Source organism: Cordyceps fumosorosea (assembly GCF_001636725.1).
Source record: "Cordyceps fumosorosea ARSEF 2679 chromosome Unknown scaffold_1, whole genome shotgun sequence".
Taxonomy (NCBI): Eukaryota; Fungi; Ascomycota; class Sordariomycetes; order Hypocreales; family Cordycipitaceae; genus Cordyceps; species Cordyceps fumosorosea.
The window spans coordinates 501,997-529,676 of NW_017387301.1; the positions used below are offsets into that span (position 1 = coordinate 501,997).

The 27,680-nt window shown below is 52.9% G+C and overlaps 6 protein-coding genes across 6 annotated transcripts; 2 read left to right on the forward strand and 4 right to left on the reverse strand.

Moving 5' to 3' along the window:
- Window positions 1-202: 202 nt before the first annotated feature.
- On the reverse strand, window positions 203-5,913 carry ISF_00159 (ankyrin repeat protein; the record flags this gene model as incomplete). Its single annotated transcript, XM_018843766.1, has 5 exons — window positions 203-1,425; window positions 1,478-1,725; window positions 1,779-2,549; window positions 2,605-5,189; window positions 5,242-5,913. The coding sequence occupies 5 exons, from the start codon at window positions 5,911-5,913 to the stop codon at window positions 203-205; spliced, it is 5,499 nt and encodes a 1,832-aa protein (XP_018708216.1).
- Window positions 5,914-7,100: 1,187 nt separating this feature from the next.
- Window positions 7,101-7,916, reverse strand: ISF_00160 (Cutinase; the record flags this gene model as incomplete). The annotated part of the gene is made up of 2 exons (XM_018843767.1): window positions 7,101-7,419; window positions 7,480-7,916. The coding sequence occupies 2 exons, from the start codon at window positions 7,914-7,916 to the stop codon at window positions 7,101-7,103; spliced, it is 756 nt and encodes a 251-aa protein (XP_018708217.1).
- A 3,538-nt stretch (window positions 7,917-11,454) lies between these two features.
- On the reverse strand, window positions 11,455-12,357 carry ISF_00161 (DUF1275 domain protein; the record flags this gene model as incomplete). Its single annotated transcript, XM_018843768.1, has 2 exons — window positions 11,455-12,089; window positions 12,144-12,357. 2 exons carry the CDS (start codon window positions 12,355-12,357, stop codon window positions 11,455-11,457), a joined length of 849 nt encoding a protein of 282 aa, XP_018708218.1.
- A 1,311-nt stretch (window positions 12,358-13,668) lies between these two features.
- Window positions 13,669-18,753, forward strand: ISF_00162 (RecQ family helicase MusN; the record flags this gene model as incomplete). The annotated part of the gene is made up of 1 exon (XM_018843769.1): window positions 13,669-18,753. The coding sequence occupies one exon, from the start codon at window positions 13,669-13,671 to the stop codon at window positions 18,751-18,753; it is 5,085 nt and encodes a 1,694-aa protein (XP_018708219.1).
- Window positions 18,754-19,673: 920 nt separating this feature from the next.
- On the reverse strand, window positions 19,674-23,120 carry ISF_00163 (Karyogamy protein, KAR9; the record flags this gene model as incomplete). Its single annotated transcript, XM_018843770.1, has 1 exon — window positions 19,674-23,120. The coding sequence occupies one exon, from the start codon at window positions 23,118-23,120 to the stop codon at window positions 19,674-19,676; it is 3,447 nt and encodes a 1,148-aa protein (XP_018708220.1).
- Window positions 23,121-26,801: 3,681 nt separating this feature from the next.
- Window positions 26,802-27,630, forward strand: ISF_00164 (Peptidase M43, pregnancy-associated plasma-A; the record flags this gene model as incomplete). The annotated part of the gene is made up of 2 exons (XM_018843771.1): window positions 26,802-27,029; window positions 27,082-27,630. The coding sequence occupies 2 exons, from the start codon at window positions 26,802-26,804 to the stop codon at window positions 27,628-27,630; spliced, it is 777 nt and encodes a 258-aa protein (XP_018708221.1).
- Window positions 27,631-27,680: the final 50 nt, after the last annotated feature.

Here is a 27,680-nt window from a genome sequence, read left to right on the forward strand (position 1 = left end):
TACTCCTGATTATATAGCAATGTTGTCTGATGTCTGCCTAAGGGGGCGTTTTCAAATAATTCGTTAAATACACTGAATCACATTTCAATATATGCGATATAAGCATCGACAGCTAGTTACATCAAAGATTGCAGTACAGAAACGAAGCAAAGCCACGCACAGCTTTTCAGAAAACGGAATACTATCCAAGCTGAACCCTCCCCTACTCCTCGTCACTGTGGCGCTCCCCGCACTGCGCACATTTTGGGATCGCTTCCTTCGACTTCTCATCGCGCTCCTGGACAAGCCACTCACCAGCATGCTGCAGCGAGTTGTGTACAAAGTCGGACAGCTTTTTGCCCTCGTCCGATTCATTGTCCGATTCCGCGTCGTCCTCGGCGTGGCGGCTGTTAACACTAAAGTAGCGGGACGTCACGTCGCTCTCGCCTAGGCGCCGTGCGACGTCATTGGCCTCGTTGAGGCTCACGAGGCGGCGCTTGCCCGCGTGGCGGCGTACTGCGACGCTGCATAGGTCCCAGATCACGAGGGCGCTGAGGTCCGGCGTCTGCAGATCGTTGCGGTCCCAGTCCTTGGGGTTTTCGAGGCCCATGGCGCCGAGGATGCGTGCCAGCTCGTGCGGCGTGTACGTCTCTGCGAGGCCCGACGCCTTCTGCATACCCTCGGCCTTTTTCTTGAGCAGCTCGTCCTGCGCCAGCTTGTCGAGTAGGAACTCAGCCTCGCCACGCTCCTTTAGCGCCAGTGCGCTGCTATTGTTGCCACTGCTACGGCCCCTATGGGAGCGCCGGTGCTCGAATACCTTTGCCTTTAACAGGTCGCTGGCGAGCTCGGACGGGGTCCGGCCAACCGCGCTCTCACGGTATAGCAGTTGCGGTCGGAAGTCGATGAGGCACCTGACAATGGCCAACTGGCCTAAAGAGATGGCGCTGTGCAGGCACGTGTCACCGGCCCCGTTCAGCATGTCCAACTCCTCGCCGTTTGAATACTCTAGAATGAGCTTGAGCATGGCGACAACTTTCTTTGTTGAGGCGGAGTTGTAGTTGCGGCTACCATATGCCAAGATCCAGGAATGCAGCGGCGTCGTGCCGTTCTCCTTGAGACTTTGGCGCTGCTGGAATAAATGCTTGCGCAGATCAGAGTCCAATAGGTTCAGCAAGGTTCTGGTGCGACAGACGGGGCTGTCTGGTTTGATCACTGCATGAACGATGTTTTCGCCCTTATCGTTCCTTGTAGACTGATCTGCACCAGCCGCGATCAGGATCTTGGCGAACTCAATTCGCCCAAGCTGGTAAGCAATCATCAACGGAGTGCATCCGCCTGCAGCCTTCTTTTCCAGAGAACTGGGGCAAGTCTCAACCAAATATTCCACAAGTTCGTTCGCTTCCTGGCTTGGATTTGCCATGACAGCGCAATGAAGCACGAGTTCATCTAGAAATATGTCAATAAAACTTCGTGGCGCCGATCTAGAGGAAATACTCACTGTCAGCACCAAGCCATTTCGAAATTGCCCGGCTGAACCCGCCAGGAGCATCCATCAGGTGTTTCAATCGGGAATCCTCTCTTGCTTGCTTCGTCCTCGAGTATTCGGCATAAAGTCGATGCGGAACATCGCTTAGGAAAAACTCGACACATTCAAGCCGGCCTCCGAGCGCAGCATGCAGGAGTGGTGGCGTTTGAACGCCTGATGTTCGGACAACCATGTTGCGTCCGGCAGTCGCCCAATCATTTCTGTGTTTTGCATTAGTCTCAAATTCTAACTTGAGAGACCAATAGAGACGTACCTCTTTTTGCCATATACAGTCAAGCCTTGGTAGTATCGCGGTTTTTGCTTCACTGCGACGCCACTCTTTTTGACGAGATTGTCCAGTGGCACGCCAGCGCCTGTCTTCTTGATGATCTGACGAAGCGCCTGGGTATTTCCGGACTTCACAGCCAGGATGAAATCATCGTCCTTGAATGTGAAAGTTGACTTCCTCTCCTCATCGCCGGCCTTTGGAGCCTCAGAGAAGTGCTGTGCCATGTCCAGCAACTCCTTGAGACCAGTCATGTCGTCGTTTTTGATCACATGCGCGAAAAGGGTACCATATACTTCGCCGTCTTGGAACTCACCGTTCTCGAGCGTGAACACCCGGAACCCAGCCATGAGCCGTTCAGCAGGCTTGGTGTGCGACCTAACTTCCATCGAAACTTCGCCAATGTTGTCGATTGTGTACTTCTTGTCCACCTTTTCCGAGACTATCCGAACGTGGTTCTCTGAATCGCCGTCGCTTTCCCCATCGTCGCTGTACTCGTAATCCTCTTCGTCATCGTTTTCCCCCTCGATCTTGTACCGGACCTCGTCCACCTCCTTCGGGGTCCACTGCGCTTGAATGATTTCAAGAATCGCTTTTGCAGTAGCATAATGACCTCTCAGAAATGCAAAGGAAAATGGCGCATGGTTGTGATTATCACGAATATCAGCCATGAGAGGTGGCTGAGCCTGATCGGGTCCCCAAGGCTGAAGCGTCAACGATTTGATCTTGCTGATATCGCCTTGCCAGGCTGCCTCCATTCTATTTTCGGGTCAGAATCACTCATATGGATTGCAGTGTGAAGTTTTCGACTTACAGTTCGATGTATCCTTCTCTTCGGCTGTCCGTCATGGTACGATCGTTCTGAAACCAAAGGTCGAATTTGTAGACTGCATCTTTTTCTTTCTCAGGTGCATAGTACCGACTGCCATTGTTCTCCTTGGCCGTCTCAATGTCGGGGTACAATTCAGCAAAAGTCTTCGCGCCGGCATCGATCATTGCCTTTTCGATCCTTTTCAACTCGGAGATCGCTGAATCAATAGCCTCCTGTTTCTCCTTGGCGCCGCCTCTTGCCTCGACCTTCTTGGACTCCTCCTCGTAATATTTGATACCAGCTTCGAAGATCTTCTTTTTGTTTTTGATATCATATGACACAAGTGCATGAAGATATGAGCCAGGCGTGAGCTTGGCCAAGTACTCATCCATTCCAGGTAGCAACCTAGGCTTGTTCGGAGATGAACTCTCTTCTTCGGGCTCACTAAGCTTTTTGATAACGTGCTGAAGAACATCGAGAACCGACTCGCCTTTGTTGTATGACCTCATGTACGTATTTTGGATCAGTTGCTCTGAGGTGGCCGTGAGGCAGTTGACATTTGCTCCTCCCTCAATCAGTCGAAGAGCGACATCCGCGTTTGCTGCTCGAACCGCGAACAGCAAGGGCTGCTCAACGTTCCTCTTGAACTGTTTCTTGTTCTCTTCTAGATTGTTGGAGGAGAAATTTCCATCGTTGGCGAAATTGGTAGCCTTCAACCAAGTATCAAAATCGATCTCTGGCTTTGCGCCAATTTCCAGGAGTTTCAAGGCCATGACGCTGTCACCATTCTCAATGGCGACCTGGAGCGGGGCCTCAACGCTCATGTTCCAAGAATACCCCGTCATTAAGAGATGATTCACGGCTGCTTTGGCGGCAGCCTTGTCGTTGGTGAGAAGTAAATCCACCATCTCAGACTTTCCACTCTTCAAATAGCGGTGGAAAGCAGTGTATCCATTGCTGTCAGCTTGGGAGCACATGGCACCGAGTCTCAGCAACCGCTCTGCCATGGACTTGGCCTTCTCGGGCGGCAGAGACAGGGCGAGCACAAGAGTGAGGATAGCTGCATTTTCGTGGTCGCTCAAAATTTTGACAGGAAGAATGGAATCAGCGCCGTAATCACAAAGGAGCTCAACAATATGCTCGTGACCTTGCACAATGGCGAGATGCAGAGGAGAACAAGGGATGTCCCATGCCAGAAGGTCAATCTGGTAGTAGTCTGGTTCGTCTTCAGACTCTTCTGGGAGGTGATCCTCATCGGCATTGGTACTGTCTTTGACCTTGACAAAAGAGCCCGTAACAACAGAAACGACATCTGCAGCCGTTTCTGTGGCGTCGACAAGCTCTCCATCTTCATCCTCATCTTCAATTTCGACTTCTTCGTCGCGGTCACCTGATTCTTGAGACGTTGACTCAGCTTCGGCTTTGGCGACAGTCGACTGCTTCGAAGCGCATTCTTTCTTATTTTGCTTGCAATTCTCTTCCTCTTCGTTGCTGATACTCTTCTCCATCAGAATCTTAACAATCTCCGCGTCGCCACGGGCGGCAGCCAGGTGAAGAGCCGTTTTCCCATCTGCCAGTCTTGCTGTCAGGCGTGCTCCATGGTCGACAAGACATTTGACAATTTCGGCAGTGGAAGAGGTAACTGCCAGTTGGAGAGGCGATCTGCCCGTGTAATCTCTCTGATTAGGGTCTGCTCCTTCTTGAGACAACCAATTCTTAACGTCATCCATATCGCCATCGACAATGGACTGGCATAGTCGTGCGGTATTTCCAACATAGGCCATGTCGGTCCAATCTTGCTCAGTCAGAGGGTTGAAGGAGCCAATTTGTTGTCGGCCAGGGTCATCAATCATGAACGAGACTTTGCCAGAGATGTAAATCTCCGCTTCTTTTTCAGAAACCTCCTTTTCCTCGTTGGTGACGGGGACTGGACAGCTGCCGCAGCAATCCTCAATGACATCTTGAACTCGACCGAAGAATGCGGGGTGGCGATGCAAGTAAACCTTGCGGTCCTTGGGTTGATTCCACTCTGCATTCAAGAGCAAATCTCTTGTGTAGCAGAGCTTCTCAATACGCCTCGCGTGAAACTTTTCTCCATACGGGACAGTGAAGGTATGGTAGTTGCTGACATCTTCCTCAGACAGCCAATCAGAGACTTCATCCTCGTGGTTGCCCTTGATGTTTCCAAACAGGCGGAAATTCTGACGATGAATTTGGGGCCTGCCCCTTTCCAGGCGTCTTTTGTTCTGATAAGTTTCTCTTGCAGAACTAGTGGGCAGACGCTCGAGGACCAGAAGACGGGCTAGGCCAAGGGTCCGCTGGAAGCTTCGTTCAAAAATGGTTGGGTCGACACGCTTGCGGTCCAGGTCAGCCCAATATACCTCAAAGTTTCGATGAGAGTATTTGGAGAGACGGTTCTCGTAAGAGGGACTACGGCGGCTTAGATCGACGTGATTGACCTGGGTGATGAAGCTTCCAAGCGCGCGAGGGGTGACGTAGACTTGTTTGCCGTCATACGCTCCTCCCGCCGCGTCAATATCGAAGCCAGTAAGAATCTCGCTGATGGACTTGTAAACACGCAGAACAATCTTCATCACTGTTAGTAGAGGCAAAATACGTAGTGCGCTAATTCCCACGAACCTGAACATGACGAACGGGGTACTGGCTGGCAATTGTAATGGCATATTTTGTGCGCACCACTGTAACCTCGGTAAGAATGGCATCTCGGATGGCTTGTTCAATTTTCTTGATCTTTTCAACAGCTTCATCGTGAGTAAGCCCATAGAGGAACAGGTCAACGTCAGATGCGGGGCAGAACTTTTCGTGGTAGTATTCGCGGAGCTTGCGCTTGTTCACATTGAAGGCGTCGGGAACGGGCAGGAGACAATTGACGACAGACGAGCCAGCAGCGACGACATTGCTCCAATCGAGCTCCGAGAGGGATGACTCCGAGAAGAGATTGAAGTTCTTTTGAAACTCAGCGATGCTACCGACAGTGGCCGGAGAACCATGTGCTCGGCGTTGCTCATCGGGAAGCGCCATGATGTACTTTGACTTTTCCTCTTCCGTCTCGGAAGCGAGATCTCGAGCTCGCGTAGTGATGCAACTGGTATCCTCCGTAAAAAGGGGCAAGACGTTGATGTACGGGTCATTGAGAGCGGGATTCTGGCGGTCCTGGGCAAAGACACCACGAAGTCCTGCTTCGAACTTGCGATAGGGCTCCATGATCTCAACCATGGACTTGTCGGCATTGTCAGAGATGTAACGAGCAAGCTGTCCGTGCGGGACAGGCAGCTGCGGGAGGGCTTCCATGGTGGCGGTATTGGTGGTGGAAGTTGTTGGCCGGGAAGGAGGAAGGATTTGGTTGGGAGAATTAACAGAGGGAATAGAAAATGACGAAAAATGATGTGTAGAGGTGTGTTCGAACAGGATTCGGTTGGCTGGATGTGCCAGTCTTAGTGAAGCATGAAAGCCAAGTCCAATTGGCAACCCGCGAGGAATGCAGCCATTTATAAGTCGGCTTGGCTGTCGGTTCCTAAGGCAGATTTCGAAACCACGATGGCGTTTTGGCCGTTGGAGGATTAGGCGAAGGCACATTCAAAGAGTCGAGAGGCATTCGCAGCCCAGGCTTGTTGGGCAAGCTCCACAAGCTTGGAGCTGAAAGGACGCCGTCGCGGTGTGCTGCCTATCAAAGCCCAGGCACGACGCCACGCTACCGGGCCTGAGAGGAGGCTGTGATGAAGAAGCTTGTTAGTATGAAGCCAGCCAGTGGAGCGGTTGCCTATTATCGTGCATACTGACCGCTGTGTTGGAGCGGCCGTGAGCCTATTGGGAGGAGCTGGAGCCTAGTCTAGGGTCTGGGGTCGGCCAAGCGCGACTAGCACGAAATCGTATTGTTCACGGACGCTGGGGAATTTGGCTGTGGAGAGTGGCTGTCTGGCCGAGAGAATTCACGGTCGGGGATAAGAGGGCTTTGATGATGCAGCAAACAGGCAAACGAGGTCGTCGTGGATGCAGATGAAAAGAGGAGGGAGGGAGATTTGCTTGGCGGTTGGTTGGAAATTGGCAGCTGGCAGATGATCCATAACTAATTATTGGCTACCAGTCGAGCTGCTGCCTGCTGTCAGTGCAAGCTCATGCTCACAGCTTAGGAAAAAGAAGGGAAAAGAAAAAAAAATTTAACCAAGGCAAGAGCAAGGTACTATTAACACGTTGGTCGACCTTGTAGAACTGCAACCAAGCGATTCATTGAGGCTGTGAATGGTGACACCGCATCGGACGCGGAGAAATACTACTAAGATAATTCGTGGAAAATACATAGCATAAGAAAAATTCTGCGCCTTATATTTCTGTTTATCACCGACTGTCATTATATAGCGAAGAGAAACACAGCTTCATAATTTCGTGCCATTCATGTCTTGTATACATCCAGATATATACGCAATACACGCAATACACGTTAGGTCTAACCCATTTGCTCGATCAAGCCCGCAAAACTTTTAGGAAATCTTCGGCAAGAGCCAGGCGGCGCTTGAAGCCGCGTCAATGGCATAAGTAAGATGCGTGGGCAAGACGATGGCGCCCTGGTCGCAAATGCTGTCGCCGCTGTGGCAGACAATATGGGTGTTACTCGGGTCAATGTTGGACACGGGCTGGTGCGACATTGGATCGCCAAAGATGACGGCCGCACTGACATTTGACATGTCGCCGCCGAGCGCGTCCGCCGCGTTGTGCACCGCGAGGCCGCCCTGCGAGTAGCCGCTGATGACAATCTTGGTGCTGGGACACGCCTTGCGGGTATCGCGTACGATCTGGGCCCTATCATTACTCGTTAGCGACGGAAGCAACTGCAAGCATCCTAGTGTTTATTTGACTTACATGGTCTGGCCGGCGGCCTTGTCGGCGTTGAGGTAGCCCGACACGCTCGCCGGGTACGCCACGCCCTGGACATTGAGGGTGCGGCCGCCGAGGGACTGGGCGACGGCGCCGAAGAAGGACGGGCCGGCCAGGACTCCGACGTTGCCCGGGTCGCAGGTGCCGCGCGCGAAGACGATGGTCACGTCGGCGCAGCCGTTGCTGTTGGCGGTCGGCACGATGCCAAAGGCCTTGCCGAGGAAGGTCTCGCCAGCCCCGATGAGCGTGCAGGCGTCCTGCACGGCCATCTGGCCCGGGAACCAGTCGAGGACGGCGTCGATGAACTTGTTGGTGTCCAGGTCGCGCCGGGCCAGGTCCGAGTACGTGTGGTCCACGGAGGTGGGCACGGCGAGGGCCGTGGTGCCGAAGAGGGCGGCCAGGAGCAGACCGAGAGGTTGCATTGTGATGGTATAAGAGTGCAAAGACTGGGAAAAGTCAAGTAGAATGAGAAAGAAAGAGAGTCCAGTTTACTTGATTCTCTTGGTATGGACTGCTCCAGCGGCCTCTTCGACTTGGACAGATGGCTCTGGCATGGTCATTCCCCCTGGAGGGGAAACGGCACTCTTTATAGAAAGAGAAAACACGCAAAGGAGCAAGAAGGACAGTATTCGTTACACATCTCTCATGGAGGTCTGCGGGGTTACCTGAGTGCGGGCGGATACCAGCTTACACGCCGAGCAGCTGGAACGGGGATGGTGCCATCGGTGTGCCTGGAGACGAAGTAATACGAAGCTCGATTCCGGGTGCGAATAAGCGACTATGTAAAACACTCCGAGCTTGCAGCTATTCCCAACCTGATAGACTGCACCGATGTCAACAGCGGCCTTGCGGGTTTCATGCTGGCGTCACATGGACTACAATCCGGGGTGGGTTGTGGTAGTGTAGTAGTGCCTGGTGTCACCAGGCGGTGACTGTAGCACTGACCTCTCAATGGCTCTGTTGTAGTGAGGCTCTTTCCGAACACGCGCGGAAACGGTCTCTGATCAATCATCCTCCCGGCCTGGATCGCCTCGGTCCGCTCCGGCACCCTGAGGTTTGGCATGTGGAATAGTCTCTCAGTCTCTTCGGCAGTGCCGCTGGCTGCTTACACGTCTCGTTCGGTGACATTGTGTATATGCACGAACACCATTTGGCTGCATATTGTTTTACTTGTGCAGTACAGATACAGACAAGATTTGTCTCACTATTTCCGGCCCCCTCCGTGGCATGTGATGCTATTGTATTTTCCCCTTCCGAGATCCCAGCACTTGCTCTCGTAGACGGACAATTACCCCGGAACCGGACAGGGCCTGCTCCGCCCCCGCAAACTCTCTTTGCTGTCGATCATTTCAATATGGGGCTGACGGTGCGGGTTGGGCGTCGTTTTTAGTACGGCCGACAATAGGCGACTAATGCTCAGAACGAGCGAGGCTTTGACTAATGGTAAAAAGTAAAATAGCACTTTCATTCACTGTGATTCTAACAATGCGAAAAAGAGGTAGGGGTGATTTCTACCGCCTCTAACAACAGTTTCTGGCCATGAGTTGCAGGGAATGTGTCACGGACTGTAAGGTTTATAGTGAATTGTAGGGATATTCGGCCTTGTCGGCTGCTATTGCTTGATCTTTTTAAGGTCTCTGTAGTCCAATGGTCTAACCTAGAAGCCGTCGTTACATAATGTCTACGCCTCCTGACTGCGGCTTTAGTTACTCTTATGCACTAACTTGACCAAAATGAAGTCCTTTTCCACTCTACAATTTTTTTCAAGCTTGGCAAAAGATGGTCTCGCTCGAGCCTCTTGCTGGCCCTGCGTCTCGGTTTCTCTAGCGGTCAATGAACACCTTCCGTGTCTGGTGGTTGGTGGACTTACACTGCCTGCCACTCACGGCCCGGAAGTGCTTACGGCTTGCGCCACTGATCAGCACAAGCCGGGGAAATCTTTAACAGGGCCCAAACAGTAAAAGATCGGTTTGTATCATGACATGGATACCCTTCGACTAGCGATTTATGCGAAAAAGACGTCCTGGGGTACGTCGGATCTCGCTTCACATTCCTCCGTGTCTTTGACATGCTAGATTTCAAAGTTGGTTGCTGCAGATGATCCCTGGGGAATGCTACTTTCGCCAAAAGTCACCACTGTGTTCCCCTCGGTCTGAACCAAGTAATCAGCCAGGCGGCCGTGGCAGAGGACCATGGTTTCAGGAATGACAACTCCAGGTCCAGGGGCCGAACAGCTGATATGCCTCTCGGCCGAGAGCCCGAGTAGTTCCAAGCAACTAGGGGCCAGTAGTAGCTGACCAGCTGCCCATCTTATGCGGGGGTGGTGCTGTGCAAATATGCCGAGTAAATAAGTGTTCGTTTTGAGTTCAATATAGCCCCTCCAGAAAGAGCAAAACAAGTCACAGAGTCGCCGCTGGCATTGGTTCACTTGGTCGTTCGCCCGACTTATACATCCGTCCACCCGCCCTCTGACCTTGTAAAACATCGGCCGCCCTCGGGAGAACGCGTCACCAAAGAGGGTAGTTTTCACGGGAGTGCGGCAGGGCTACAGAATGCTACGGCATCATACGGTCTTTTATGGAACTTGGCTGTGGATGGGTCAACGCTGTAGTGGCCGTAGCCTCTTGCATTTGAGGTTGGTTTTGCCGAGACAGCCGTGAGTATTGCATCGGCCCAATGGATGGCAATGGAACCTTTTCTCTGGCATGATATTGTGCCTGCATTCGGTTCCCGCTCCAGAGAAATTTTGACCGTGCTTCTAGCAGAACTCTAGCAGGTACCCGGTCGCACCACAGAGTGATATCGCATCAGTCCTTCTAAATGGCAGATCTTTCTAGACCTGTGGAAAGAATATTTTAGGGTAAGATGCATGTAAGTCGATATCGATTTTTGCCACATTTAAACAGAATCGCTCCCGCGGGTTCCGGCCCGGACACGGCTTCACCGACCTGTGTGGAACAAATAATGTAGCGAAGGGGATGAGAGCCTTGGGTCTGAGGGATTAAATACAACAGAATAGGGCAAATAATATGTGAAAGTTGTTTCCGAAGGATTTGAAACATGGTGAGATGACGTGTTCTGCCGAAAAAAGACTGCAAAATAGTAAATCAACTACGATGTTCGTCGCGGCATACGTTGTTGTCATGCTGTCCTCGCCGCGGCGCTCCCGGACCGGATTAAGGTTGCTGATGCAAGCTTGTATCGAAGAGAACGCTGGAACGGGATAATTCGGGTGGTATAGTTTTGGTAAAATAGTATACCTCTCAAATAAAGCTATAGGACGGCCGCAAAGGTAATGTAACTGAAACGGTCGGCTTTGGAGGGCTCGCAATACTTACCAACACAACATTTCAGCAGATCGGGAAAGCAATACCGAAAATGACCGTGAACTAGCTCGCGAGGTCATTTAAGTGTGAGGCATGAGCTGCCTTTGCCGAGAAGCGGCTTTTTTTGCCTCCGTGTCTGAGACTTATGGACACTGACCTGGATGGGTTGACTGAGAATCTGCTGAGCTCTAGCCTCGGGGCTTGTGAAACTTCACGATGCCGAGGAATGCTGTCTCCGAGGCTATGCAGCCGGCCCAGCGAGTGGAAATAATAACAATGATGATTTCTGGCAAATGGTTGACGATCAGTCTTTTTTCGCTAAAGCTCTGGTATGCTTGAGTACATGGGAGTCGGTAACATGCCGTGGAGAGTGAGAGCAGCACGAGAAGGCACTTACAAAAACAAAAAAGACGGGAACGTCTCTTTAAGATACACGTGAAAGTTATTAAAATTTAAGAAGACCGTAATAGTCCTTGAAAATAAGAAAGCATTATTTTTTCTATGCCGACTATAAGATGTTTGACCTCTATGATGCAATTTGAAAGAAGAAGAGAAAAATAGCAAGACGCTCTATGCTGGCAGAGATGCAGGTAATAAATGTCGTGAGTGCGTGAAATTATGTATCTTTTAGTCCTCAAACAGCCGAAGCATTTTTCTGCTCTTTTTCCGCGTTCGTGAAAATGAACATGAGCGTGACAATGAGCTTGCCAGCACCGGAGACGGCGATGGCAGTCGGGGACCCAGCCTCTCTGTAAATGAGAGCACCGACTAGAGAACCGACGATGAGGGCCACAAGGAAAGACACCCGACGTGTTCGGGGACGATTCTTGAGGGCAAAGAGCTTCTGATCGATGATCAGATCGACCCACGCGGCCGTCGCCATGGCCGTGCTGATCTCCGTCATGGCGAGGCTGCGGGACTGCACGACCTGGCTGCCAGACGCGCTGGCCAGCAGGCCGATGACGGCGAGGGCAGCCGGGCCGCGGTCGTCGAGGCCGTGCTTGTACTGCACCGCGGCGGCGCCGAAGACGAGCGCGGTCTGGATCAGGTTGCAGAGGATGAGCCACCACCGCTTGCGGGGGCCGACGAGGTGGCCGAGCTGTCCGGTGAGCCAGCCGGCGCTGAGGAAGAGACCGAGGGCCATGCCGATGTTGGGGATGATGAACAGGTCTCCGTTGGCTTGGGGGAAGACGATGGCCAGACACAGGAGAACGGTGTTGCCGGTCTGGTTGGAGGCGAAGCAGTGGTAATCGGGAAAGGTGGTGGCGTCTACACGACAGAGGTCAGCGGAGTTTCCGGTGGGCGGTGGCAGGCTGTACATACCTTGAATCCCGGTGCAAAATGTGAGAAGCAATAGCTGAAGCTCGGCAAAGATGGTCGGACGAATGTCGCCAGTAAAGTGAGCGACGACACCACCCTGTTGCGGAGGAGCAGACGTCGTCTTGAGACTGCTCTGGTGGTGGTGCTCGTCATCGGACCAGTGGCCAGTGGCAGTCGGGTCCGTCACATAATCCGTGACAACTTCTTGTTTGGACATTGTGGCAGAATTGAGTAATTATATCGAGCAACAGAGGAGGTACGGGCATTCAATCGCCTTCACAGATTAAGTTGAGTCTTGGACGGGAGAAGCGAGCATCACAGACAGGAGTCTGTCTGAGGGTTGAAGGACTGGGGAGCCCAGAAACTAGAATGGGAAGAATCATCGCCATTTATCAAGATGCGATCGACCGGCAGAAACCGACAGCCGCTTAGAGGAAAATTTAACAGTGCCAAAGCCGGGTCCACACGAGAGAACAAGCATTGTGTCGATGCGGCTCCGGCTTTTGGCGGTTGGGTTGGGATGGGATTTAGGTGGATGCCGCCGCTTTAGATGAATCTATCTGCCATCCTGCAAACGTAACACAGAAAAAAGCCCGAATATTCCGCCCCCAATGGGAGCTCCGCTAAAGCGGCCACTTATTTCTGCACGACTTGCTAAGCCGCATTTAGAATTGCCCGATTCGGCCAACCGCCTTTCCGCCCGGCAGCCGGGGGCCACTGCTGTTTTCTTCTGGTAGCCTTGGTAGCACTCAAATCCCGATGCCGCCGACAGCCGCTCCCCACCCCATCGGCTCCGTGATGGCTGCATGCTACGGCCTCGCGGTGTAAAAATGACGAGGCTCATAGTAATTTGCGGTGTGCAATCCCAGACGGAGTTTTTTTTTTTTTTTTTTAAATTCGTAAGATTGAATGTCTAGAGAAGGATCGCATCCTGGTCCTTGCTTTAATTCCACTGAACACTACTGCTCTGGGCAAACAGCTTTAGGATCGCCGTTTTCTCATTTCGCATTGGGCAGCGAAGCATCCTGGTCTTTAGCAAAATGTACTTGTTAGGCTGCTAGTCTCGACTGCAGAACATCGAGTCTCACAATTTTTGTCTATTTCCCGGTTCCTGCAGGACCGCGTGCCTAGCTTGCCGCCACCCACCTTCTGGTTTGCGGTACGTATCTGTGTCCTGAACGGAGCCCAAGTTGATGGGTTAGGAACGCAACACAACAACTCAATGCATGCAACCCAGTGGCTCGATTCGACAAGAAATCAATTAACTCCTACCTTCCTTCTCTGAATATGAATAAAACTTCTTCATCACGACCACTTACACCGTCTCTTGAAGTCACGTGTTTTCGCATCTTGCTGACTAACCGACGCGTCTCAACGCGGACCCCACTAGTCCGTCCAGGCACCATGAACTTAACGGTGATTGATGGTCAATGGATACACAATACACACAGCGGCTGATGATTATGATTGCCCCTTGTCTTCTAGCTACTGTTTTTGCCCGTCGTCTCGATGCTAATCTATCGGATTCATGACTCACAACAACCTTGACGACCACCTGACCTGGCTGCTGAACAACATCTCCCTATCGACACCGCGCGCGGACGACTTTCCTTACGCACCTGAACTGTACCTTGGCGCCTCGGACGTACCCGACTCAATCCTGCCTCCCAGCCCCAACTACCAGGTTCTTAGACGGCAGGAGAAGCTACAGCCAACAGAGAAGTCACAGAACTTGCCCAGCCTCGCGGCCAATGGCCCAGGGGAGAGGGCCGGACCGGAAACATCAGCTCACGGCCAGACCCAGCTGTCCCCGGACGATATGGGCCGCCTAACTTCGACAACAAAACCTAAGAGACCGTCGCTGGTGCTTCAGCAATCCGAAAATACAACACCGAAATCTTCTGCTTCTACAATTCATGATGTCGACCCCGGCTCTAGCAGGAGGGAGCCGCCCTCAAGCTCGCGCAAAGACCAAGCCAAATATTCCTCCAGCAAGCCGAAAGCCGTTCCCCAGCAACCAATCTCGAGAACTAGGCTAGATATCACGGATCTAGATGCCGAAGACCTTGAATGTATGGATCTAACGACGGACTCGGTACACTCGGTCGCGTCATTGGAGTTTGTTAAAGAGGTGCCGCTGCAGTCGTCCAGCGACATGAGCACAACATCCTCACAGCAAAGAATCGGAAAGAAGAGGAAGAGCACTGATATTACTGGAGTGGAGGCGGAGTTTGAGGATCACTTTGCAGATGTGTATCAAATGCTCGGTACGGAGCCCCCAATGTCGACGCCGGCTATCAAGTCTTCTTCCCGAAAGCACGGCTCAACCAGTACAAAGCGCCGCCAAAAGCGCGATGCGGAAACGGTAGCATCATCCTCACGGAAAATACGACTGGATTCGATCAGCAGTCTTCCTGGCGACTTTTCGTCCCCAAGTCGAGCTGTTGCTGCGAAACGGCCTCAGCCCAGCGGTTCACAACTTCAGCATGGAGCACCCGAATCTTCCCAGCGGCGCAATAAGACACATAATACTGCACGCATCAACTCTCCAGCAAAGACCTCAGCCCCGGTGCCAGCCACCGACGGCACGATTTTGCCCGCTGGACCGACTGAACAGTTTATTCCGGACTCGGATGACGAGTTTATGACACCACCTTCTTTTAAACTCGCAAATATATCCCAGGAGAGCCGAAAATCAAGAGCTATTCAATCTCAAGCTAGCCAAATAATTGCAGATTTACCTCAGCCACAACTTGAAACGACTGCATCATTCGATGTCTCGACGGATAGCATAATTATCTTACCTCCGCCAACCGAAACACAATCCAGCCAGGCGCCACGGATATTGTCCTATTTGTCACAGAACCCTAGTCTTCTGGACAAGAAGCTGCAGCAAGTCGATGTTCTTATTCAGCAAAACGCACGCGAATTTAGACAGGCGATAGATGCGCGATGTACAAAGGAGAAACGTGACGAGATCAAAGCAGAAAAAGAACGCTTGTTGCAGCAGAAAAAGTCACTTGACGCCGTTGTTATCTCCTTTCGCTCCTACGTCGAAATGTGCGAGAAACGTGAGGCCGTTGCCGGCCATGTCGCCAAAGCATACGCCGAAGGGGTAGAGACTGATGAGGACGAAGCGAGACTTGATGAGATTACGGACGCAGTGGAACAGAAGGAGAAAGAGCTACTGCAAGAGCTGACTGCGGCCGGTGTTGAAGAAGCGGATTGTCTCGACTTGGCAACGGCCGCGCAAGAAGCTTCTCAATCTCAGAGAGTGGTACTGGGAACTCAACATATAGCAGGAGTGTCAGTCAATATGTCACGGCCCAGTTTGGACCCCCGGTCTGAAATGGCCCATGGAACACAAGTTGTCCACGAAACGCAATTCGGAGGGACTCCCGGCTCCAGCTTCTTACATCACTACCCTGCTAATGGAAACACAATCGCGGTTGGGGCGAGCACACCGCAGAGGATTGATGCTCCATTCCCCAGGGCATCTGCTAATCTGCATCATGCTGCCAATAATCGACGTCCAGCAATGACGGAAGAGGTTGATACATTTGCGGACGAGCTGATGTCTGAGTTCGAGGAAGATATAATGCTCCCACCTCCTCCTCGCTCTGCCCTGAAAGCCTCAAAAGGCGGGGCTTACGGGATGCCTCAGCGTGATCGAGACGAGTTTAGCGAATTCAGCGATGACGAAGATATGCTCGCCTTTGCACAAGACTACGAAAGCCAGAAATCTGGCAAGGAACAGTCTCCAAGCAACCGCACGGTCTTCTCTGAAACGTCTGGAAATGCTGCACCCGTGTCAAGAGCTCGATCGTTGTCGCGAAAGCCACTACCCTCTTCGCAGCCAGAACTGTCTATACCGCCGCACCTTATGAAGTTTCCATGGTCAGCGGAGGTACAAAAGACGTTGAAAGATCGTTTTCGCATGAAAGGATTCAGGCAGAACCAGCTGGAAGCGATCAACGCAACGCTGTCAGGCCAAGATGCGTTTGTGCTGATGCCCACTGGCGGCGGCAAGTCGCTCTGCTACCAGCTCCCCGCGGTTATCAGGACAGGCAAGACACGCGGTGTCACGGTTGTCATTTCTCCGCTGCTGAGTCTCATGCAAGATCAAGTGTACCACATGAAAGCACTGGGCGTACAGGCCGTCGCATTTAACGGTGAATGCACCGCTGAATATAAAAGGGAGATCATGAGTGCTTTTGGGCAACGCAGCCCAGAGCACTTCATTGAGCTGGTGTATATCACGCCAGAAATGATCTGCAAGAACATGGCCTTCAACGCTGCGCTCCAAAAACTGTATCAAAATGGCAAGTTTGCTAGATTGGTGATTGACGAAGCACACTGTGTCAGTCAATGGGGCCACGATTTTCGGCCAGACTACAAAGCCCTTGGGCAGGCACGGAAAAAGTTTCCTAACGTTCCGATTATGGCCCTGACGGCTACAGCTACGCAAAATGTCATTGTTGATATAAGGCATGTTCTCGGCATGAAGACTTGTAAAGTCTTCTCGCAAAGCTTCAACAGGCCCAATCTCTACTATGAAGTTCGGCCAAAGGGAAACGCCGTCTCCTCGATCGCAACCATTGCCACTCTGATTCACTCCCAATATTCTGGCCTTACCGGAATCGTCTATGCACTCTCTCGAAAGGGAACGGAAAGCGTCGCCGAGAAACTCAGAGAGAAAGGCATTTCTGCCCAACACTACCATGCTGGCATGACAGCGCCGGAGAAGGTCAAGGTGCAAACTGACTGGCAGCAAGGCACTACCAAAGTAGTTGTCGCTACTATTGCTTTCGGAATGGGCATCGACAAGCCGGATGTACGATTTGTCATTCACCACGGCTTACCAAAAAGTTTGGAGGGGTACTATCAAGAAACGGGCCGAGCTGGGAGAGACGGCAAACCGTCGGATTGCATTCTTCTTTACGGCAGAAGAGATATAGTGGTTCTCAAGAAGATGATTGACGATGGTGAAGGCAACCAAGTGCAAAAGGAGAGACAACTGGCAATGCTCAACAGAGTCACTGCGTTCTGCGACAACGAATCAGACTGTCGCCGAACTGAAGTGTTGCGTTACTTTGGAGAAGACTTTTCATCGACACAGTGCCAGAAGCAATGCGACAATTGCCAACTAGCAAGAGTGTTTGAGCAGAAGGATTTTTCAGAGTGCGCCAGATCGGCCATCCGCGTGGTTCAGCTTCAGGAAAAATTGACTGCCGCCCAGTGCGCGGACATCCTACGTGGAAAACAATACCCAGCACATGCAGAACACCTTTCCGAGGAATTCCGTGGCGACTGTCGGGAGCTTATGAAGCACCAAATCGTCCGCGTCATCGACAAACTTCTAGCAGAAAAGGCCTTTATTGAAAACAACAAAGTTGGCAAATACGGTGTCGCGATCCAGTATTTAGCCATAGGGCCTCATGCAAATCAGTTTCTCAATGGCCAGCGGAAGCTGATGCTGACAGTACAGGTGGAGGAGCCGCGCGCAAAAAAGGCTTCTACTAAGAAGGCTAAGAAGAGCAAGGCTCAAGAAACGCTCAACGTGCAGTCAACGTATGTCTCTTCGCCGGTGGGTAAGCGTCGCGCCGCCCGCGCCCGCGTCGCTGATAGCGACGACGAGGAATACCCAGCAACCTCGCACGGATATGCCAATGACGGCTTCGTCATTTCGGATGGAGATGGAGATGAAGATGAGGACGACGATGACGACGAAGAAGGCGCCTTTGCAGAATTACCCAGCCACCGACCAGCTAAGCCAAGCAGCAAGCAAAAACAAAAGCAGCCTGCTGCAAAAGCAAAGCCAGTGAAGCCGTTTGGACCCCCTATTCACTCCAAGACGCGTCTGGATGATATTTCCGAGATTCATCAGGACATTGTCACTGGCTTTGTGCAGGAGGCACGAAGAGTCGAAGAGCATATCCGCAACAAGAAGGAACTACGACGACCGCTCTTCAGCGAAAAGGACTTTCAAGAAATGGCTATCAATTGGACTACCAGCATTGAGCGCATGGGCCGCATTCCCGGCATCGATGGTGACAAGGTCAGAGAGCACGGCCCGAAGCTGCTTCCAATTCTTCATCGATATCACGAAGGGTATATGGAATTGATGGGCGAGGGCAACCAGGGTGGCGAGGACATTGTAGACCTCATCAGCTCTGACATTGAGTTTGACGACGATAGTGCTGCAGCAGAGCCTAGTACCGGCGAGACATCACACTTTTTTGCACCACCACAGCGGTCTATCCCGCCCGAAGTGGCTGCCTTCCACGCCCGCCTCGAAGAAGCAAGCCAGACAGGCCAGAGGGATGGCCCTGCGCTGCAGAGCCAATCCCAAACCCGGTCATGCGGTAGAGGAGGCGGAGGCGGCAGCAGCAGCACAGGTCGCAAGTATTTCAAACGCAAAGGAAATGGCGGAGTGAGGAAGCGCAACGCAAGCGGTGGCGGCAGCTACGGCGGCCGCAAAGCCAGCGGTGGCTCCTCGTACGCCTCCGGCTCCGGCTTTGGAGGGGGGGGTTCCTCGCGATCATCTGGGGCCAAGAAGGATGGCAAGATTGTGAGGAATGCCGGCGGGGGTATCGGTCTTATGCCTCTGTAAACGAACGCCCTAGACCAACGATGATGTGGGAGAGAGCTGTGTACCATGGGGTTTACCTTGCCGGTGAATTGGGAACGATTTATTACGATGCATGGCATTTTGGAGTTTTTTGGTCTTTTTGGTGGCTGTCTGCTTCCTCATGCTTCTGGTAGAAGCCATTATTAAACCCGAATTAGCATACTTGTTTACATATAGAACAATAGAAAAGGGATGTACAACTATTCTTGTTGTCAGGACGAGACATGATGTGGATGGCATCTGGAGAACGTGAAGAGTAAATTCTTCTATTGTAGCTTTTGAACTGTATGATACAACACGAAGAAACAGAAAAGAAACAAGGCTATAACCTGCCATACGGGAGAGCCGTGTCGCTATGATGACACGCACTTCTACCGCTTTTGGCTGATCAGCACCAATGAAGCGCGCTTCTCTTCGAGGCTTATACAAACAAGCCCCACGAATAACAAGATACGGACAGATGCAAGGACGGAGACAGGGTAGAAAAAGGAATTAGATTAAAGGGAGGGAGAAAAAGACACAAATGCCAAGCTCCCTGCGTCAGCGACCCTGCGTCAGCGAACAACAAAAAAGAAAAGCCAATGTCGAAAGCGAATTTTGTTTCCCTTAAAAAACTCCGCCGCTAGGATATCATTTGCCAGTGTGTGTGAGAGCGTGTGTTTGTGCATCTATGATGAATGATTATGAAAAAAAAAAAAATAAAGAAAACAAAAAGAGCGTACCAAGAAACGAACCCCTTTCCCTTTTTTGTAATTTAGACAAGAGACCAACCCTGCTTTGTTACACATGATGCTTGCATTCAAGAAGGAAAAACGACCAAAAAGAAAAGAAAAGGGGGAGAGTTCGAAGCAGAGGCAGTCCAGCACAAAGATGTTCCAACTTCATTTCCACCCTTGCGCGTCTCAGAATCGCCAGCGAGGCTTCGAGTCTCTCGGCTCTACCGAGTCTTTCCGACGAGACATCATCGGGCTGGACCGCCCAGGCATGCGAGGCAGCAGACTCTCGCGGTGCGAGGCCAGCGAGCTCGACGGACGGCCACAGTCCTCTTCGGCGGCGGCGTGACCGGCACGGGGCGGCTGAAGGGACGTGCGACGAGTGCCCGTGGCGGCGCCGGGGGTGGTAGACTTCTTGGCCAGCGTATGCTGGGAGTAGGGCCCCGGCGAGACGAGGCGATCGCGGAAGCCCAGTCGGGAGTTGCTGGTCCTGGAAGGCGATCGTTCCACTTGCGGCGATTCCGAGACGGAGCGGTGGAAAATGCTGCGCATGGTGGGCAGCTTCGAGCCGGTGCTGCCCGGCGAGGCCGTCGAGGAGGCGCGTCGATTTGGAGTTGAGAGCGTGTGTGGGTTAGGATACCGGTAACCAGCGTCCAGGTCGCCTGTTTTTGTAGACGTGTTCCACCGTGGGCGATTGTCCAGAGTAGAGGTAGGTCGGGGAATCGTGCTGCCTTGAACAGGAGTGCCCGCGGAAGAGCTCGGGATGGTTGATAATCTGGCAGCCTGTCGTTTTGAAAATGCAGAGGCGGGCTCCGGGAGCGAAGAATACCTGCGACCGGAGGATGGGGGAGCATTTGGTGAGCGAGCCTTGGACTGACTCGCAGTAGGAGTGTGTGCTTCAAAGCCCAGACTTGTCATGATGACAGACGAAGGCGGGGAGCTTCCAGGTGTCTCATGGCCGCTGCCCACAGTGGATCGGTCGTTGGACAAGAGGCTGGAGACGGAATCGCGAAGCTGCTTGCTTCTATTGTCGGCTAGAATCGCTTCCACTATGCCACCCGTCTCCTGCATGCTTTGCTTCAGATGAGACCAGCGACTCTGCAAGTCGTGATGCAGACGCAAGATTTCACCATTGACTGTCAGGCGGTCCTTGACCCCGCGATCGATGATAGAGAGAACGCGCTCGATAGCGGGGCCGTAATGAACCTTTTTGGCTTCGTAACTCTCAATCTTCTTCGTCATGGCCGGGGGGTTGGTGAGATGCAGTCTGGCATCGACGCCCTCGCGAAGCTTAAGGAGAGACCGCTCAACAGACTGTTGCATCTTTTGGGCCTGACGACCGGCGCCACGAAAGACAATGACCCATCTGTCCTCGCCGAGTTCCTTGCGCAACGACTCGGCGTCCTTCTCCAGCTTGCGATAGCTGTTGTCGAGGCCGGTTCGTCTCATGGTTAGCTCGTCACAGGCAGTAGGAAAGATGTTTTCCGCTCTTGTCTCAAAAACAGACAGGCGCATGGGTAGAAAGTCGAGCGAGGCCCGTAGGGGTTGCATACGTGCGAACAGGGCCAGTAGGCTAGAATCGTCTTGTGATAAGCCGGGGCTGGCGGCATTGACAGTGCTTGGAGAGCTAGGGCTCAAGGGACCCGTGGATAGGGGCAAACGCCCGGGAGATTTTACGTGTGGTATTGTGACTGGCCCATCTTCGACAATGGTTTCGAGGTCACCAATGTCAACATTGTCACCACCAGCACCAGCAATGATGGTTTTGTGGCGGCGCTCCTCCATCTCAAAGACGAGACGGCTGAGCTCATCCATTTCACTCTGAATATCTCCAAGCACATTGCTCCAGAGCTCCTCCCATTCCATAGCGATCTCGACCTGGCCACGGACGCTGTGCAGGGTGGACTTGATCTTGGACCATTCGTCGAGAATGATTTCCATTTGAGATACAGCTTGATTTGTGTCTTGCTTGGGGACCTGGGATGCATCGTCGCGTTGCTGGAGTTCCTCAATCGCCGAGACATACGCGTTGATGAGTTCCTCAAAGCGGACAATGGCGCTCTCGACGTCGCCGAGTCCTTCACGGCCGCCCGCGGCCGCCCACTCAACGTCGTCTTCGCTATCGAGGCCACCAATAACCTCCTGTGCCTTGGAGATCCAGCTGCGGATCTGCTCAGCGGCATTGATGAGAGCATTAGTGGCTGCGGCGGCAGTGGGTATGGCAGACACTTTGCTTGAGAGCGAGTGGGCGTCGGGGAGCTGCAACGAGGTGAGCTGGGCGAGCTGGTTGGCGAATGAAGCTCGGGAGAGGGTGTATATGGATCCTGGACGGTTACGACCAGGTGTAAAATATGAACCTAGACCAGGAACATAGTCGGCGGCGGGCGGAGGTGTTACGGGTGGCGGTGGTGTATCTTTTGGGGGAGGCGGCGGGGGAGTTGCTGGCAAGTCGGAGGAGGGAGGCGGGGGTTGTCGTTCGAGGTGCTCGCGGCGAGTCTCGAGGGTGACCTTGGTACCATTGCCATTGGTGTGGTCAGGCAGGCGGTATTTCTGGGTATCCATCTCGAGAGGGTCTGGAGGTTCGATTTCAGGCAGCCGGGGAGATTGGTCTGGTATGGCAGAGGCAGGGCGCAGGTTGGGCTGGCTGACCGACACCTTGAGGGTAGAAGAGGCGCCGGCGCCTCTCCAGGGGCGACCTCTCCTGGAAATTACGGAGCTGATGGAGCCAGCGATGTGTTTCTCGTCGAGTTGGCGTAGCTGTTGCTCGTCGAGGCGGCCGACGAGCTCGGTGGGCGGTGTGAGGTTGGGAGAGCTCTTTTTGGAGGAGCCGAAGCCCAAGGCCTTGAGGCGGGCAGCTAGGCCGGGAGCTGGTTTGCGGAACGAGGGAGTGGTCGAGGGAGCGGTCGAGGTGGTGGAGGGTGCGGCAGAAAGCGGCCTGGCGGTAGGTCCTGGTCTGTGGGAGGCGGCAGTGGTTGTGGTGATGCTCTCTGACGCAGCTGGGGCGGCTTTGGGCGCGACAGCAGGCTGACGCACGGTAGCGCTTGTGCCACTGGTAGGCCTAGCAGAATCGATAGGACTGCAAGGAGGGTCAGCACTGGCGGCGGCTGGGATTGGCGTTTGAGTTGGCGTTGGCGTGTTGTCGTGGTGGTCGAGGGCGTCGTCGGCGTCGCGGGTTCGACTGCTGGAACAGCTCCAGGCGGTGGACGTGGCTGGCTGGATTGGGCTGCCTGTAGTGGAGACGGATTGTTCTCTGGTGAGGGTCGACGCGGATGTGGAGTCGTCGCCGATGGAGATGGACGAGCCGGACCAGCTTGTCGAGAGGGAGGGCAGAGCAGGCAGGTCGATGGTGTAAATGTTTGCGAAACCTAGGGCGCTGGGGCTCAGATCGTGGGCGTCGGTTTCATAGTGGCCGCGCAGGTCGATATGAGAGTGAGGGCGCTGGATGCGAATGTGAGGTTGAGAATGAGGGTGAGAGTGAGGGTGAGGGGGCGACTGGCCCGAGGGAAGAGGCTTGGGAACGGTGTGTACCCTTGGAGGGAGCGTGAGCTGGGTCGTTGTGGTCGCGGTGATCTTGGTCGTGGAGGTGGTGTCCCTGGTGGGCGAGGCAGGCCCAACAGGCGCCTGGAGGGCTGCCATGGGGGTTCCAGTGCTGTAAATAAGGTGGTAATTTCAGGCTTGTCTTGAAAATAATCAGGGTACCTGGGTGCGATGTAGGCAGTGGTCGTCGCAGGGTAGTAGCGAAATGAGGTGGGGTTCTGGTAGAGCTGCGTCCCTTTTTCTTCCGTCTCGAGTAAAAAAAATTGAAGTTGAAAAGCGTAAAGTTGAGACGCATTCACTTTGTGGTCGGACAAGTGAACCAACGGGCCAGCTGGCTTGGGCACCTTTCGGCGGTTGTGTTCAGGTTGTCATGCAATGCAGGCCGAACCTAGAGGTGAGGTGACTTCAGTTTGTTGCTGCAAACTGCAAAAAGCTGGCCGGCACCGTGGACCGCTGGCTCCTCGGCCTCTGGTATCAGTACTTGGCTGGCTGTCGCGTTGAGGGAGACGCCGCAAGTATCAGTACAGCACCCGGGAGAGCTCGCTGGCAGTGGCAGGCTGCGGGTTGTTCAGTGGGTCTTCCCGCCCGAGCTACCCCTGTCGGCCCTGTTTGCTGCGCCTGGAACTCCCTGTACGGACGGGTTGTACCTGGCCTGGCTGCTGCTGGTGCCGACGACTTCTCGTCACCCGCAACCACTTCATGCGCAATGCTGCAGCTCGATGGAGTCTCCAACGTCTGGCTGCCCGATCTTCCGTTGCGCGCCAGTCAATCGTGATATGTTCGGCCGTTGGGGTTTCGCAGCTCGTTCGCGTTTCTTTTTGTCGTCACGTGCATGCCTTGCTCGATATGAATTGGATCCCGCTCGTCGTCTTCCTGGACATTAACAGTGGTTCTATCGCCGTTTGTTCTTTGCCGAATAGGGGTGGGTGGTGGCGCAAGTCGTTCGTCGTCTCGATTCGGCGTGGCCGTTTGCCGCGGGGTGGGAGAGCAAGGGGATGGACAGAACCGAAAGAAAAGGGAGGAGAAAAAAAAGACGAAGGAATGTGGAAGTTGGGTAATAAAAGAATGAGAACGAAATAAACAAGGCAAAAATAGACTTAATACAAGCCTTTGGAGTCAATGTTAAAGAAAAGAAAAGAAAAGAACAGGGGCCAGGGGCAGCTGGCAGCTGGCAGTCGACGACGATGATGATGCAAACGCCCTCGCTTCCAGCAAACAGGCTATCCGTTTAAAAAGAGTCAACAGGAGGTAATAAATAAGAAATAAGATGCCCAATACAAGCTCCGGATCGGCCCCGGCGCTCCACTAGCAAGCTGCTCATTTGTGAATTCAGAATAAGGGGTATGGTTTTTTCCCTATTTTTCTCCAACGCCGCTCATCTGTGTAATAAAACAATCTCGCCGCCGCCCCCATCCGTCCAACGCGCGCGTGGGATTAATTAAATTACACCACTCCAGTTCTCCCCCAGTTTGCGCCCTGAGGCATCATCGGTCCAGCCATCAGTCAACAGTTCATCACATCAGGTCATGTCAAACGCCACTCCATATACTTCAATGTTTGCGCCGCCGCCTATCCGTACCCGGCCTCAAGTCCATCATCTCTCCCATTGCGCTTCTCGGCTCTCCTCATCACATCGGGCACCTTTCCAGCCGACCCCATGATGTCTCCTGCAGCTCCCCGCTTCCGCTTCCGCCTGCACTTGGCACGCTGTCCCGCTCGAAGGGCCCGTCCAGGGGCGGCTCAGAACCTGCTCCCAACAGCGCGTCGCACTACCCACAGAGTCTCAGCACCTGGAGGCTGAACCCGTCCCGCTCTTTGGCGTGGGCGTCCCAATCATTCCCAACGTACTGGGTAAAGAGTTGCAAGGTTCGGATCTCGAGCGCCGCCATTGATTCAGCCGCAGGCCCCGCCGCCGCCGCCGCCGACGCCGCCGTGACGCCGGAACCTCGTTGGGCACGGATGGACCCAGAGATACCGAGTGTTCGGGAGTTGTCCACCTCCGCGCCGGATGCACAATGCCCCAACACGCCTAGATCTCTGTCACATACCGAGTAGAAATGTGGACGTGTTAATCCGTAACTCCGTAACGCTCAATGATAAAGCGAGAAGGGTACATAAAATTAAGGCTCGACGTCTTGCTCGCTGAACATGTGTATGGCACGCTATCATCACATCTGTTCCCGATGCCACTTTCGAGGGCCGAGGGCATTCATCTCGTCGTTTTCTCGCATCTGTATCGCATGCAGTGTTGATGTCACTACCAAGCGCCTCGTGTCGTTGCAGGCCCCCGGTTGGCAGCATGGCCTCATTACCACGTAGTAGCTGTGCGTGGATTCGGATCTTCTTTTTAAAGCGCATGGGCTTGAGTCTTGTACATATGACGCCTTGCTGCTCGCTTTCTGGCTACTCATGAATCTAGAAAAAAAAAGTGCCATTGGTTGCCTCGGGCTACATGCGTACTCCCCAGTACTCAAGCAGCCCAGTTGCATCATGCTCTCCATTACTCAAGTTAATGCCTGTCACCGGTCGCTCTCTTTCGCAGAGAGTGAGGTGTGACACTTGAATGAGTAAATTATGCACGGCTGCAAGGTGCCTTGTGCATCATGCAGGTACGCACTGCCCACAAAGTTGGCCGTGGCGCAGTGCGCTTGTGTCTCGCTTACGAGCGAGAACGGGGTGACGATTCATGCCGTGTCTTTGTCGTGTGACGTCGATTGTTCAGCTTTATTGGACCAAAGCACTGGGCGGAAATTTTTTACACGAGATGAATCGATTCAGGGACCAAACATCAACCATAAAATACTCAGGTTTGTGGGGACTATATGCGCAGGAAGACTGCCCGTCGTGTCCTCGTCCAGCTAACATCTGGTCACAGCATGTTGGCTACTGGCATGACACACAGGCACAAGTGGCAGCCCGCCAAGGGACAACGGTACGTCCAGAGATTTTTTCCCGATGAGCTGCCCCTCTCGGGAATCATCAGATGGCCACAAACCAGCTGTTTCATTCTAGACAACGTCATCTCGTGTCACTTCCATCTATATATGCAGCTCCCGATCCGTCAGCCGAGCCCAGTCTGAGACTTCTGTTTATATTGCTAGAACTGATAGAACAAATAAACCTCGTTATGCCGATTCTAATAAAAATTACTCGAGTAAATTATAAGTGGTAAGAGTTATGCCAGTGTACGATAGCTTCTAGTCGGCCGTACGAACTATGCCGAAGGAGTCATATCCAGGCGCCTGTAAGCCGCCAGACTCACGCTCACGTGGGCAAAATGACCTGCATAACTAGAAACAATGGCCTGATCCAGAGAATTGACTCGAGTGAATTACTAGTAGGAGCAATGTGGACAGGTGCTATACAGGCCCCGTTACAGTAGAGACTACTTTCGGTGTTATGTACATATACACCGCCGAGTTGGCGAGGTCGAGTCACAAACTCTGGATCAGGGCCGAATAAATGACATGTTAAAGCGTATTTTAATAAGGATTCATATTGAACTAGAAATTTTAAACAGTATGCAGACCCTCACAATGTGGGATAACAGTGTCGGCTCTGCCCATGGACCCACGCATAGTCCCAGATAATGATAAAGTGAGCTCTGAAAACGACGCATGCCACATGTCCGATTGTTTAGGTATATAATAGACACTTCACATCCAAAATTTTGGAATCAGTCCGTACAGATTCTTCTCATAGTCTTTCTGAACCCGAGCCTCTACTCCAGCTCCCACTCGTTTGTGCTGAGAACGTCGCTTTACTTCTTTACTTGCCAACATGCGCTCAGTCTTCTTACTTCCCCTGGCGCTGGTGCTCGGCGCAGTGGCTCAAGATGAGCAGGCTGGAGAGGATGTCCAACACTGCGGTACGAACTCAACTGATGGTGTTGCCCATGCGGATTTCTTGATTGAAAGTCGACAAAAGCATGTACTTCAACCCTTTACCATTGAGACTTACATCCACTATGTTGCACCAAGCAACCCCCCTGACAAGGTTAAAACAAAGGTATGTCGAGTTGAATTCTCTTTATTAAAGACATATACTTAGCCAATTTTAGCTTCAAGACTCTGCCCGGAAGCAACTTGATGTGCTCAATGCCGCATTTGAGCCATCCGGCATTTCCTTCACTAGAAATAAGCCCCGTTTCTGGGCAGACGCCCGCTTTGCCTCCATACAAAGCGGCAGTGATCTTGCAGCGATGATCGAAAAGTACCGTGTCGGTGATGACGCCAAGATTCTCAACCTCTTCGTGCCGTACTCTCCAAGTCAAAAAGTACTAGGCACTGGTGCGTGCATCAGCTTTGACGACTTGTTCGTCAGGAAAACGTCCCCCATGTCTTCGGATGGCTGCTTCATCCGGCCTACGACGCTTCCCGGCCACAGCTTCGAGCGCTACAACGAGGGAAAGATGGCCGTTCACGAGGTTGGTCACTGGCTTGGACTCTATCACACGTTTCAAGGCGGCTGCACCGGGAAGGGGGATTTCATGCCCGACACACCGGCCCAAGCGTATGAAACCTTTGGCTGCAACGTGACCCAAGACACCTGCCCGGATCAACCCGGCCTTGACCCAATTCACAACTACATGGGATATTCTGACGAGTAAGTCTAACCCTATTCATAACACTCAAAGAGCAATCTCTGATGCGCAGCAGC